At 41.8% G+C, this 15,676-nt stretch overlaps 1 protein-coding gene across 1 annotated transcript in view; it reads left to right on the top strand.

Annotated features, from left to right (window-relative positions):
* Positions 1–201: 201 nt before the first annotated feature.
* Positions 202–15,676, top strand: part of LOC134381087 (NUT family member 2D-like) — a 28,435-nt gene continuing 12,960 nt past the window's right edge. Inside the window, exons 1-2 of the mRNA XM_063101150.1 lie at positions 202–623; positions 1,221–1,463. Of these exons, the coding sequence (XP_062957220.1) occupies positions 202–623; positions 1,221–1,463 (665 nt within the window). The remainder of the gene's footprint in view (positions 624–1,220; positions 1,464–15,676) is intronic.

Raw genomic sequence — 15,676 nt, 5'->3', positions numbered from 1 at the left:
CAGCGTCGGAACAAAACGCGCTGAGGGCCGGGGAACCAGGACCGGGGGCGGCGGGGCAGGCACGGGTGGGGCCGGCGGACACAGGAGCTTGTGCCCGCCCCGGACAAGCCGCGGCCCGGCCCGCAGGGGGCGATAAGCGAGCGCCGCCCGCCGGACAACGCGCCGCCGAGCTCACCTCAGCCCCCGGCCACCCGCCGGACAATGAGCCGCCGGGCCCACGCCGCCGCGCTCACCTCAGCCCCCGGCCGCACCCGCGCCCCCGGCCGCCCGCGCCCCTCAGAGCCCACGCCCGCCCTGCACGGGCCTCACCTGCCGGCCACCGAGGCCGCCGTCCGCAGACCCCCGAGCGCTCCCGCCGGCCCGGCCAGAGCCGGACGGCGCCTCCCCGCGTCCGCTTTCTCCTCCTGGTCCTCGTCGCCGCCGCCTCAGCCTCCTCCTCCTGCTTCCAGGCCCGCACACTGCAGGCGCCGCTCCCGCGAACTCCCAACTGCCTCCAACTGCCTCACCCAACGCTTGCCTGGCGCTGACGGCCGCAGTGCGCAGGCGCGACGGGACCTGGCGCCCCTCACCCGGCGGGGTGGTGGGGAACGGAGACCGACACCTGGTCTGGGCGGCCAGGCTCTGTCATGCGAGAGCCATTGAACAGGGTCACATGGAGCGAAAGAGAGAGGGAAGGGGCCAGTGCCTGGATTCTCGCCCTGTTCTTCCCAGTAAGGGCACCTGTTAATGAAAGAGACATAAAGGATGCCGAATATACACGGAGAAGTGACTGTCTGCACAGATGAGATCAGCCAGCCAGCTTAAAAAGCATCCTAAATCAAATTAAAGTTCACGCACCCATGAATTTACTAACTCAATTTTTATAACATATACATTTAGAGCTGAAGAGCTTATAACTGTAATGAGATATTAGGAGAACTTAAAGATTTCACAACCAAGTGTTACAATTTATTTCAGTGGCACCATTAATTGCACATCTACATGTCGTCAGGGGTTGGTTGAGGGGTTATATTTGGAAGAGTTTCTCGAGGGAAAAAAATTTTTTAAGGTACACCCCTCAGAAATGGGACTTTCTTTTCGGGGGAGGGGAGACCGGCTGGATGGTATGGGGATCTGAACCCTTGACCTTAGTGTCACACCACTGAGTTCTAACCAACTGTGCTATCTGGCCAGCCAGGGAATGGGAATTTCTAGCCTCAAATACGCATTTGCCTTTTCAGCCTGACCCGGCTGGTGAAGGTGATGAAGCAGTTGCTGGAAAAGGCTTGTGAGAAGCTGGGCTCAGAAGAGCCCATGGCAGCCCTGAGTCCTGGGGCATCCAGGAGGGGCCACCCTGCTGGATTGGCCGGGTGGCTGTGTTACCTCCCTCCCTCACGTGGGGATGAGGGTGGCAAGAAGAGGGGGTCACAGGAGGATGAGCGCATGGGATTTGGGGGTGAGCTGCAGGCAGACTCCTCACTGGGGTGGGCCCTCTACTTGACTCCTGCCAAGCTGCTTCACAAGTGCATTAAAGCAACACTCCCGGAACATGTGCTGCAAGAAAGGGTCTCATTTCTTCTCACACAGAGAAGAAAGACCTCTCAGCACACCTGGAAAGGTACAGGAGTACCTGAAAAAAAAATGTTCAAATGAACAGAGGGACAGACAAGGACCTTGAGCAGATGGAGAGACATTTACTATCCTGCCAGGTCTCATTTTAGCCCATGACCATGAGCCTCGGGCGGCCAGACACAGCCTAGACAGACAACCACACTGTGCCTCTCAGTCCACTCAGTCTCCCACGTTCCTACGCAGATATCCCACATCCTGCTCCCTCCTGAACCCCAGCACTTCCTCTCCCATCCATGACCTTACTCCCCACTTCACTGAGAAAATCGGAGACCTCAAAGGAAAACTGATTCCTGTCCCACCTGCTCACACTGTGGCATCTGTGTCCTCCTTGCTGAGATGAATGTAAGGCGAGGACAGGGGCGCTTGCTACACAGAACTGTGTGGGATAAAACCTGTACAAATCTGCCTCTGAGCCTCCGAAATCAATAGGAGTTATATACGTCAATCATTCTGCCCCTAAATTACTCTGCATAGTTATATTTCCTGATCTTCAAAGGATAAGTTAGGTGTGATTATTTTCCAGCTAACAACAGGTCTCTGTATCCCGTTATCCTAGTCACATGTTTTTCTATGTAGGTGGCTCTTGAAGACATACCTCTAGTATATTTCAAACCTTTATTTTTCACAAAGGCATAACGGCGACATTGACAATAGAGGAAAAACATGTTTAGCAAAAATGTAATGTTTATGTGGCAGATATCTTGGCCGGCTTTTAATCTGAGGTACAAACTGGTTGCTGAAATCCACATCTGGATCTTCTGTGAATCTTTAGGAGAACTTAAAGATTGCCACACTGTTCTTATTTCACACAGTTCCAACAGCATGACAAGCGGGTCCGGTATGCACCCTTCACATAGATACATAGTTCAGATGTAACAATGATATAGAGTTGGAGAAGATTTAAGAATTTTGAAACCAGCCATTCAATTATTAAATATTCTTCTGTGGTCCTCTGCTAATATTTTCAACTTTCCTAACAAATGGCCTGAGAGATGGTGATCACCGCAGTCTGCCTTCATCCCTCTGAGACATCGGAGAGGAGAGACACCTTTCTCTCAGATGCACATTTTCTCTTCTCTCTGCAACGTAGTCAGAATGTCTTCCTCTCTGGCTCCCAGAAGGTTTTTCTGCAAACATTATACTGGCTTGATTTGTTTCTTTTGATATTGTGGGAGAGGCCACAGTTTAAGCCACGTAAAAATCTTGAAAACATTATTAAAATTTATTAACAAAACCTTTGTACATTTTCTTTTAATATATGTGGAATTTCATATCTAGGTAAAATAACACATTCAAAACTTACCATTTATACAAATTGTTACAGAATAACAACCAGAAGGTTAAATAAGTAAAATAAAATACAAATATTGTAGAAATACAATATTTGTACAGTACACTACAAATGTATTGTTTGTATAATACATTATAAATTTATTGTAATGTAATGTACAGAACAGGTTTATATTGTATCATGTTTAACCAAGAGACATAGGGTAGAATTAACATCTTTTTCCAGCTAAGTGTTTTAAAATAGTTTTTTTTTCCAGATTAAGAAGTCTTCATATAATGAGAATTTAAAAGACCTTATAAAAACATTCATTAACAATTATTTATTTTATCTTTCATGGAAACGATTGCCGATTCTGGAGTAGTTACTCATCTCTTACCTTGTTTTATTGCTTTTTTCTTTACTCTAAAAAGATGTTTTTCTCTATATTTGGGCATTGCAATGCCCAGGGTGACCCTCACATTGACCTTCCCAGGCTGTGAGCCCTGCTTCCAGTGCCCTAGAGAAAATGTGTATGTAACATCCTCCCTGGAAGGCAACAGGATCGATTAAAAGAACTGTGCCTACTCAATGGAGTTTTAAAATCAAGTGTATAAAACAATCCTATAACACATTCTGCCACAGGCCTTGTTCTAATTTAATTAATTTCATGGGAAACAATAATATTGATTTCTTTGGGCAGCTTGTAATAACTTGAGGTACATAACATTACATGGAATTGCAAGCCTAAGCAACATTGTGTAACTAACAAATGCACAAAAATAAAAACCATATGAATATATCTAGAAGTATGCCAACATTCTGAAAAGATTAAGTTATTTCTAACTACACACACATACTCACAGATCTACTGTGGATAAGTATATTGATTCTAATAAAATAGAAGGAATGTCCTCCCTTAAATAAGGTGATAAAATTTAACCTTTTTGGAACTTATCAAGGACATTCCACAACTTAATTCAAGAAGATGTTTTCTCTAAATCTCAAAAAATTACAAAATGTATTTCTTAATTCTGAATACATATAGATGCGTTTTAAATCCAACTGATCATAGAACTTTGTTTTTGTTGAATTCTGTTTTTCCTCCTAGGCAATGTCTGCATATTGTAAAAGACAGTTGAACTGAAGAGTTCAACTTGATTTGGTTTCAAATGCTCAAGAGGTATATGAGTGGCGACCAAACAAGGGCAATTGTGTCCTGCAGTGGGGGACATGCGGCAATCTCTGGAGACATTTTTGATTGCCACAGCTGTGGGATTAGAGGAAGGGTAGAGAGCTGCTGCTGGAATCTAGTGGGGGTGCCGGGAATGCTGATAAACATCCTACACTGAACAGGACAGCCCCCACAACAAAGAATTATCTAACTCACAGTATTATCTAACTTCGGCCAGTAGTGCCGAAGGTGAGAAACCCTGATACAAGCAGCTCATTCCTTTGCATGGCTCAGTAGGATACCATCGTTATGTATACACCACATTTTGTTTATCTTTTCACTGTTCGATGGATGTTGGGTTGTTTTCAGTGTTTGGCTATTATGAATAATCCTTCTACAAACATTTGTGTGCAAGTTTTTGCATGGATGTATAATTTCATTTCTTTTGGGCAAGTAGTTAAAAGCAGAAGAGCTGAGTTTTGTGGTAAATGTACTTCTAAATTTTTAAGAAAGTGCCAAACTATTTTTCTTCTCACCAGCAGTGCATGAAAATTTGTTTCTTCACTTTCTCCTCAGTTGTTTTGATTTTAGCCATTCTAATAGTTGTGTAGCAATCAAGGTATTTCAAAGTGGTTTTAATTTGTATTTGCCTAAACATCTAACATTATAGCAGGCCCCTGTAGAAACAAAACACTCTATTAGGAAATTTGAATGAGGCAGTTATTAGATTTGCAAATCAGGAGACTACCTGTCACGGTGAGGTGTAAATCTGCCCAACAAGCGGAAAGGTGAGGAGGTTTTATAGTGTAAATTCAGGAAAGTCTAAGCAGTAAACAAATTCTGAACACTGTATAAAGACAGAACGGATAACTGACTGTGACATACTTAACAATGGTTTCTCAGGCCTTTCCCAATATTTATGACTACTCAACTCTTAAGTAATTCCCATTTGTTTAAAATACAACAGGTTAACAATCATTCTGTTTTCCTAGGATTTCTCTAAACAATGTCCTCTAAGTTTATCTAACAAGGTCTTGTGCATTTATCCAAGCAGCGAGTTTCTTGGGGATACGAAATTTCAGTAAAGAGTTTGTCAAGTGTATCGCGGGAGCCCCAAATCTGAGAGGGCTCTCATGTAGCATTTGCCTATTCCAGAAAACTCACCCAGTATTGCAATAGGTAGAAACATCAGTTTATTAGACTTATGGGAGTCACTGATGGGGGCCAGCTAGCTAGATATCTGCACAACCACAGGGTACCTAAAACAGTTATATAGTGAACAGATCAACGTAGGGTTGTAAATCATTTGCATGCTTATGTGCAGACCCTCACCCAGCTCACATAACTCAGAGCCCGGGAGCTCTGGCTGAGCAGATAAGTTAATCCACTTGCTACTCTCCTGCTGCCAGAGCGCTTTAACACCAGCCTGTTAATTTACTTAAGGTCTCTGCTTCCTCCAGTCTTCTGTTTGTCTTAAAGAGGATGTGCCTTCCCCTGGGTAATTACCTTGGACAGGGATAGTTTCCTAGGGGTTAGGGGGGAACTCTGGTATGCACGGGGAGAGGGACTAGGTCTATGTCCAGCATTTACCCTACTAAAAAATAACAATAAATTGCAATAATTACAATAAATTCTAATGAATTATTTATTTATTTATTTATTTATTTATTTATTGTAATTTATTGTTCATTATAATCTATTTATTACAATAAATCCTAATGAAAGGTCAGTTTCTTGGGCTAGAAGAAAACAAGTCAATTACATTTTTTAAAGTGGAGTCACTGTGGTTCCTTTATTTTGTTCTCCTTTCCTAGACTCTTTTCTTCTTTTTCATCCCCCCAGCCCCCAGGATGTCCATGTCCTAATCCCCGGAAACTGAGAATATGTTATCTTACACGGCATAGGGGGATTAAAGTTGTAAGTAGAATAAAGGCTAACCTCAAAATAGGAAGACTGTCATGCATTATCTGGGTGGAACTAGGGTTATCAAAAGGGTCCTTAAAAGTGGAAGAGGGAGGCAGAAGTCAATTGACCTAAGAAGGACTCAACCTGGATTGCTGCCTTTGAGGATGGGAGGGTGCACGAGTCAAGGAATGTGAACAGCCATGAGAAGCCAGAAAAGGCAAAGAAAAGGATTGTCCCCTGGGGTGTCCAGAGAGGGATGTTCCTGCTAACATCTTCGTTTTGTCCCAGTGAGATCTGTGTTGGACTTAGAACCTATACAACTGTAGGATAATAAAATTTGTGCTGTTCTAAGCCACTAAGTTTGTGGCAATTTGTTACATCAGCAATACAAAACCAGAACAGATGCTGAACATCTTCTCATGGCTTATTCTCCGTCCACGTATCTTTGTTGGGGAAGTGTCTGCTCAAATCTATGGCCCCCTGGGTTCCTTGTGTGTGTTCCTGTTGAATTAACAGCTTTATTGAGGTATAATTTAGAAAAAATTCAACTCACCCACTATAACTGTAGATTTTAATTACTTTTGTAAGTTTGTAGAGTTGTGCAACCATCATCACAACTCAGTTTTAGAACATTTTCGTCATGCCTCTGTCCCCCCAAAATCCCTGCTCCCACACCCGAGTCTAGACAGTCGTTGGTCTGCTTCTGCCTCTATAAATTTTCTGGAGATTTCAAATAAATGAAATCATGCTATGTGCAGTCATTGAGGTCTGGTTTCTTTCCCTTAGTACACATTTCGGAGGCTCGTGCATGGAGTTGCATGTATCATAGCTTGTTCCTTTTTATTGCTGAATAGTATTTTATAGCATTTATACATGACACTGTTGAAAACATTCTATTTCAATTGGCACAAAATAGATGTACATATATATAGGATACGATGTGGTATTTAGATACATGTATACAATATGCAATGAACAAATCAAGGTAATTAGCATATTCATCACCTTAAACATCTGTCATTTCTTTGTGTTAGGAGCATTCAACTTCTAGCTGTTTGAAATTACACAATAAATTGTTAATTGTTAATAAGTTAACTGTACTCACCCTGCAGTGCTACAGGACACTAACAAAGTACTATCCGGCCATAAAAAAGAATGAAATCCTGCCATTCACAGCAACATGGATGAGCCTGGAGGACATTAAGTGAAATAAGCCAGGCACAGAAAGAGAACTACTGCATGTTCTCACTCATGTGGAAGCTAAAAAAATAGTTGATCTCGTAGAAGTAGAGAGTAGAATAGTGGTTACTAAAGGCTGGGCAGGAGGTAGGGAGGGAGAGGTTGGTCAAGGATACAAATATGCATGACATTTTACTTCTCCATTCACCACTTGGTGATATTTGGATTGTTTTGAGTTTGAAGCTATTATAAATGATGCTGCCTTGAACATTTGTGGGATCATATAGTATGTTTATATTTAAGTTTTTAAGAAATTGCCAAATGGTCTTCCAAAGTGGAACCATTTTACATTTTCAGAATAACAATATATGAGGATTCCAGTTTCCTGACACCAACAGCACTTGCTTTCTCTCTGTTTTATTACAATTATCAGGAGTGTAAAGTGGTATTTCACTATGATGTCAATTTGCACTTTCCTAATGACTAACTAATTATCTTGAACACCTTTTCATGTGCTAAAACGTCATTAGTGAGATGTCTGTTAAAATAACTTGCCTATATTTTAATTGGGTTATTTGCATCCATATTACCCAGTTGTAGGAGGTTTCAAAATGGGGGGTACTTCAAAAAGTTTATGGAGAAAAAGAATTAAAAGATAGCACAAATCTTCCCATGAATTTTATGAAGTGCCCTCATATATTCTAGACACGAGTCTTTTATCAGCGATATGGTTTGCAGACACTTTCTCCCATTCTGTAGCTTATCTTTTCATTTTCTAATAGTACCTTTTGACACACAAAAGTTTTTAATTTTGATGAAGCCACATTTATAATTTTTTTCTTTTAAGGATCATGTTTTTAGCTTAACTATCTATTTACTCCTTGCCAGATCCAAGGTCAAAATGATTTTCTTTTATGTTTTCTTACAGAAGTTGTATAGTTTTAGCCCTTCTTTTAGGTTTATCATGCATTTTGAGTTAATTTTTATGTATTTTGTGTGGTGAGGTTCTAAGTGCAATGTTTTTTCGCATGTTGATATCTAATTTTACCAGCATGATTTACTGAAAAAAACTATTTCTTCCCCAGTGAATCATCTTGGCACATCTGTCAAAACTCAATATTTTTAAAATAAGTATCATCTTATATCTTTATAACTGTACTTTAAATTCTCTGCATGTGTAATTATGTTTTATCTCCCTTCAACTATAAAACCTGGTAACGTTCACCATTTAAAGATGATGTGTAGATTGGCTCCGCATGATCTACTAGAATAAAAGTTGGAAGCAATATCAATTTTAATTCATAATATGGGGAATTTGAAAATCTAATTGGAACGTATACTTTGAACTTGGGCTTTAACTTAATGCTTAAAGTAAAATTATATTCTATAGTGATACAATTTTATGGTGAGAATTTTTTTCAGATTTATATTACTATTTCCTATGTTTAATTTCCTGGAAATTATTCAATTTATACTAAATGACTCTCTCACTAAAGGTACAGGTATAAATTTCTGAAAACGTTCATTGAAGTTTAAAGTGAAAGCTAATTGCTGCATGATCTTTAATTTTTACCTTGATTGAAATGTAACTAGAGACACGGGGGAGAATGTGGCTGAAGAGTGAGAATGTGGTGAGCCAAGTCCCACAAACGTCCTTTCTTTCAAACATGGATGCTTAGAGTCTATAAATAAGAAAACCTATTCAAATCAAAACCAAAAACCAAATCCAGTCAATTCCATTAAGAAAAAAAAAAGCCAAAAGATGTCACTGTGTAAATTAATCAAGGTGTTCATTTTCCAAGGTTTGCTTTTGACGGTAACTTGAGTTGGGGGAGTGCTACATTATTTAAACACACTTCAATTGATCCCTGTGTCTTAAATCAGTGCATATTGACATCACCCGCTTTCCTATCAATTCAAGACAATCACATTTAAGTCCAGAACAAGTTTGCGTGCTTCCTTTTTTTTTCAGCATAGATACTCAACCTGTTAATAACAATTTTGCTTTCCCCCCTGTTGGAAATTACTACCCTTTGTCCCTTCTTTAGCTCACACCTCTCTTTTCTCTATAGCTGCCCCGCTTATAAAAATGCCCTGGCCCTGTTTTGTAAATATCACCAGAGAGTCAGTACAGAGACCATGACACAATTTCCACATAAAGCAAGCCCTAGAGTCCTCTCAACTGAAACATATGTCTCATTTTTAAGAGCAGGGTTACAGCTCAAAGCCTTGGTCTTATTGAAGACTCACTGTCACAATGCTGATTTGACTTTAGTTTTGGAAGATCAAGTCAGAACAGCAAGTGCCTGCCAAGCAGGAACTAATGACCACACCTAAGTCCCTGCTACACAGATAGGTCTCAAAGGGGCACTGAGCAGGGCCTCCTGGCACTGAATCTGAGGCTGGATTCAGGCAGGATGGGGGTGCTGCACACCCACTATCTGGACCAGGAGGACAAGTGTGGGGCTTCATCTAGAAAGTCACATTGTCACAGCAATAAGCCACAGCTCCAGCCAGAAGAAAAACTCTGACTTCCATTGACTGTTTTGCACATTGAGCTCACTTTTGAAAACAGGATTAGAACTGTCTTCATTTTTTTGGAGTTTTGACACTTTTAAAAATAAAGTTATAAATGCTTATGTCTATGACAATGATATAGAGCAAGATAAATATTACAACTGCTGGGCAGGCCCCGTGGCTCACTTGGGAGAGTGCGGTGCTGGTAGTGCTGAGGCCGCGGGTTCGAATCCTACATAGGGATGGCACGGACGACCCCGAGCCAAGGGTTGCGATTCCCTTACCGGTAAAAAAAATATATATGTATATTTCAACGGCTATCATACATAGTAAGAAGCAAAGAGAAAAGAAAATACAAAGTCAGAATACAATTGATCAGTTTTGATTCAAATAGAAATTGTACTGACATCATTGCTTAATAACTCAAAGTTATTTTCCACATAAAGCAAACATCTACTGTATTAAAAATCAGAAATGTTAAAACTTCACAAATTTTGAAGCCAAGTGATATGACAACACTGTTTACTTCTGAGTTCCCATAATATTAAATTACAGCAAATTACAGCAGTTTTATGACTTTTTCCTAAGAGCATCCCTCTGTTCAAGGGATCATACTCATAAAGAATGAATGTCCTATCTATACTGATACAAATATATATTTAAAGAGAAAAAAACAAGCTTTAATTGCTCAAATCATAAATTTAAGATGATGAAAACCTGCTATGATTGAAATTTAGCTAATACCTTCAGAACGAAATACAAGCTTTGCTGCTGAACCGAACGGAGCTCCTTTGCCAGTGCGCAAGAGAAAAACAAAAACCAAAACGTGGGTCTTTGTAGTAGAGAAAAAGGTTTATTCATGAGGATGCAAGTGAGAAAACAGGAGAATTAGATATCTCAACCCCGTCTTCCTGATGGCGGGGAGTGCGGTTTATTTCAGGCAAAGTGCGAGGGGAGTGAGACCGTGGGGAAAGGGGATGGGTGGAGATGGAGAACAAAGATACCGGAATCTGGACTGAGGTTGGGTGACAGATTTTGGTGAGCCAAGCCAGGAGCTGAGTGCCCTGGGTGGCCTAGCCCCTGGTTTCCCATGGATGGGCCACGGCAGCGTGCTGGCCCTCGCCCATTCAAGCTGCTCCTTTGTTCCAGCATGTCAAAGCACCATACTTTGGGGTGAGAACTTTCTGCACCCAAAGCTTTATTTTTTAGTTCCCTTTTTAATTTTAATTTTTTATTTTAAAATAATTGTAGAGGCACAGGAAGTTGCAAGGCGGTAACAGAGAGGCCCCGGTACTCTTTACCCAGTTTGCCCCAATAGTCACATCTTTACATAATTAGGTGATTCTAATCTGCACCAAGCATTGAGAGCCATCAAACTATGCCGCAGGAAAGTGTTTATTCGAAGATCATATTAACAAAAAATGAATGTCAAGTCTATGGTGAAGCAAATATACATGTAAAGAAAAACAGCTTCCACTACCCTTGTTACCAAAACCCCAAATTCCAGGTATGGGTGGGTACCCAATGTGCACCTAAAGCCTAAACACTGAAACACCAGTGCTTGTGGATAGAGAGAGATTTATTCAAATTGACCAAAGTGAGGAGATGGGCTCGCCCAATCTCTCATCCCTCTTACCGTAGAAAGAGAAGGCAGGAGTTTTATAGGCTGAGAGGTAAGGCAGGGGGAGTCTCAGGGAAGTGAAGGGAAGGCCTGTGTTTTCCAGGTAAGATCTTAGGCCACCAGGCTCCTGGGGCTGGGTCCTCTGGTGGTCACAATTTCTTCGAGATAATTCATTCTCTCTGCAAAACATTCTTCTTGGGATCTTTGGGTCATCTCTTCCTCCTTGATGGAAAACCAAACATAAGCAACTCATAATTATATTACGGGAACACAAGGCACTGGGCAGGAATTTAACAGCTATCAGCAAGCAAAAGTTTAACTAACACTCACATCATTCATTTTTGGCCACTATTAAATTTTAAACTATTAAAACTTCAGATGGCTTGTTGGCTTCACTCTGATGATAAATTTAAGATGGTTCACATGGACATTAATTTATATCTGCTCTTACTGCTCTAAAATGCAAACACTATTAAAATATGTGTGTGGATCAAACTCGTATTGTAAAATTAGGGTTTTTCTACTGTAAGGGGGGGCATATATAACTCTGTTGCAGCTCAAATGTTGGGGAAAATGCCAACATAATTTTCTCATAAGCCTGCTTTGTTCTTGAAGTAATATCTCGTCCTTGAAACTATATTTGCTCGCTCCACAAGCCTGGCTATTAATCACTGCTTGTGTTTTGGCACCCACGGCCACAAACTCATCATCTGTTCTGGTCACACCGGAAGCTGACCAGTCCACGCAATGCTGAAGCCTGAGGATTCAACGAGCCTTGCTTCAGCCACCTCGTGGGCTGTCTGATCCACACGTGGCTGAAGCTTGAGGATTTTGTCACCATGGGACATAACGAGTACACTGATTTATTTTATGAAATGCTAAGCATATGTCACCCCTTGTCTGTAAGTTTTGTTATATTACTTGCCTTGCTATTTGCCATAGGACTGACAGCACTTGCCCCAAAAGATTAGAATAGGGTAGAAAAGCTCTTATTAACACTCCTTTATTTCCTGGCAACAGGGTTTCTTACGCATCTCACGGTGACAGCGTGCCTTCTAGAAACAACCCTTTCCTTGCCCCTGTGCACCTGCCATACCTTTCAGAGACCTGGTTGGCATAACCCTTTAGTAGCACCTAAGTGCACTCAAAAAAAATAACTTCTATTGCCCTTAGGAAAGAAAACCCAAAACTCTAAAGATGATGCTCACTCAATTGTTTAGAGAGAGCATCAAAGGGGGCAAATGTTGGAAATAATGCCAAAATAATTTTCTCATAAGCCTGTTTTGTCCTTGAAGTAATACTTTGCCTTTGAAACAATATTTGCTTGTTACACCAGTCTGGCCTCTAATCACTACTTGCATTTTTGGCTTTTGTAGCTTGCTTATCTGCCTAGACCACATGAATTCCAAGAAACAAAACATATTACCATACTAGCTACATAAGTGCTGAGAAAGCAAAACCTAAAACCTGGAAAAGTTTGCCTATATAAGCCCTTAAGACCTAAGTCTTGCCAAGTCTGTTTCCACATCAAACAGAAAATGAAACCTGACTGTCCCTGGGCCACTTCTCCCAATCCCCTTTTCAATACATTCCCTAACCAGCTTTGATCCATCACTTGCTTGCAAATACCCTCCACTCGAACTTTTCAGTCCCTTATTCAGCCCCTCTGGCAAAACCCCAACAAAATGTGAGCTTCATTATGTACTTTTACCACCTACATTCACTCACTCAAATTAAAATCCCCCAGCCCTGACCTTGGCCAACAAGATCCCCAGGCCGTGTGGGTCCTGCTACCTCTTCTTCCTCCTCTTCTGTCACTGGCTCCCTGTGCTACAGCCACATGGCCCTTTCCTTCTGTCAATGTGACAGGTGTGTCCCTGCACTCCCTCACTTCCTCAGTTCTGTGCTCAAATGTCACCTTATTGGAAACGCTCGCCCTAACCACTCTGTAAAATACAACCCTTCTCCCTGCTCCCTTTACCCACTGCTTCCTCTCTGGAATGTAAGGTGCTGTGTCTTTGGTGCTAGTAATCACACCCGATATGTAAAAAGGGTGGATCTGAGCTGATAAATGTCTAAATGAAAGCATCTGAGAACCTGAATGGTGCAGAAAAACATCACAACTTCAAATTAATCAGTAAAGCCACAAAGTCAAGGTCATCACACTCTGCTGGGCCCCTAAGCCTTCATCTTCAGTTTCTTTCATCAGCTTATTCTCCCAGCCTCTTAAGTGAATATTGCGAACATCATTTCTTCAAACATGTAATCCTGCTCCAACCACCCCCTGCACCCCAGCATTTGGCCATCTCAGGCACAGAAGTTACAAAATGGACAGCAGCCCCTGAGTCTGCACCAGGCAGTTTTCTCCTCCTTCCTCCACCCAAGAAGGACTATTTCTTCCACCTGTGCTCTGAACGCCATTCCTCTGTGCTGCTCAGAAAGCTCACGGGTGGAATCGAACTCAGTCCCCAGTATCGTCAGTCTCAATCTCTCCCTCCCCCACCCCCTCCTTTTATTCAACTTTATTCAAACATGTTCAGACTCCCCCATTTAAAATATAACAACAAAGTACTAAAGAAAAGGAAAGAACAGAAGACAAGGAAAACCGAAGGCTCCTACCTTCCTGGACCCACATTCCTGTCCATCCCCTCTTCTAGCCCTTGAGGCCGACCTTTGCTGGTGTTGCCCACACTCACCGCCGCCACTTCCTCTGAGGACACCAGCAGAGAGTCCACCCAACACCCACAGAAATCAGGCTTCTGCCGCCGCACTCCAGCAAAACAGCTCTTGCCCAGGCCTCCAATGGTCCATCACCATGTTACTAAATCCAATAAACGTTCCCCAGCCAAGTAATGAGTTAAGACCCACACAAATAAGGTCAAACTATTGCAGGTTAGTAAAGAGAACAGTTGGTAAAACCAAAATGACTGCAACCTCACCTCACCCCGTAAGGAGGTACAGCTCTCGAAAAGAGCACAGAGCACAAGGCAGTTTTGCCTCCTCCCACTGGACTACCAAGAGTGTAAGAGGATAGGAGAATTTTTTCATTGGAATTTGCCCAGAGGAAAGAAATCCCTTGAGGGCATCATTTGTTTATCTTAGAAAATGGGCGGGCCCTGTGTCCCACTCCACTCCGGAGAGTGCGGCGCTCCCGCCAGGTTCGGATCCTATATGGGAGTGGCCGGTGCGCTCACTGGCTGAGGCTGAGTGCGGTGCGGGCGACACCACGCCAAGGGTTGCCATCCCCTTACCAGTCACCAAAAAGGACAAAAAAAAAAAAAGAAAAGAAAATGCTTTTCGTGATTCAGAATATGGTGTGGGTTACCAGCTCTGTAACCAGAAAGAACAAATGTATATTTTCCTTTAAAACTGAGATCTTTGGGTTATCTCTCCATTTTCAATACTCAGCAGGTATTCATGCCTTCTTGGGATTTTGCTGAAAAACATTTTTCTTGCTATAGAGTTAATATATTTCCCTATTCTGATTCAAGTTTCCTGAGTTCAGCTGGGGTGTTTTATAGAAGCATCCAGTTCTCTTGGGGTTGAACTGATGAAGGGCTCAGAGCCTATCACCATTGCAGGTGAGATGATCCAATAAACAAAATGTCGGTGTACATTTCCCTGAATTCCAGTCCTTAGTCCACCTCTTGACCGAGCACCAGTGTTTCATCATCTGGAATGATAGTACAGCCACATGAATAAGTGGTGTCATTACTTGTGCCTTTCATTTTCTGGAGAGAATTCTTCCATGAGCTTTCTCCAGACAGAGAAACCAGAAATCTGTTTGTTGCGCCGGTCAAACATAAAGAGTTGAAATGTAAGGGATCGTTATATGCTTGGTTTGATTGGCAGCCAGAGAAAATCTCCAGATCCATATCACTAAGCTTTTTTTTTAACTTAAGTTTTAAATAAATTTAAACTACATACAGTTATCCAAGACAGACCCGATCTGTGTTCTTTAAAAAACATACTTCATAAAGAGAAAATTAGGCTGATTAGTCTGAAATCATGCACCCACCAGGTTGCCTTGCATCTCCCAAATACCTTAACCAGAATCCAGAAACAGTTAGATGATATTCCAGACTTATACACTGAGCACACTAGTCTAAAATTCCTGACAACATGATGATATTTTCAACAGTAATTCTTCCTCCTAGATGATCATATGTTATTAGAATAAACTTCAAAGTCTCTAAGGAAAATGCTGTAGAAATTCTACACACACACACACACACACACACACACACACACACACACACACGCCATGTGTGTCCATAGTTTCTTCAAGTGATGGGTAAGTTAATGCATTTGCTGACATCCTGATCTTTCTGCATCACCCCGCCCCTCGATAGTTTTTCTGTATGACCAGTTGACCCAGTCACTGGAGTCTCACTGAGATGTT

The sequence above is a fragment of the Cynocephalus volans genome, chromosome 6 (genome assembly GCF_027409185.1).
Source record: "Cynocephalus volans isolate mCynVol1 chromosome 6, mCynVol1.pri, whole genome shotgun sequence".
In the NCBI taxonomy this organism is placed as follows: domain Eukaryota; kingdom Metazoa; phylum Chordata; class Mammalia; order Dermoptera; family Cynocephalidae; genus Cynocephalus; species Cynocephalus volans.
Note: the sequence above shows the minus strand (reverse complement) of the source record. Positions and strands in the feature narration are given on the sequence as shown.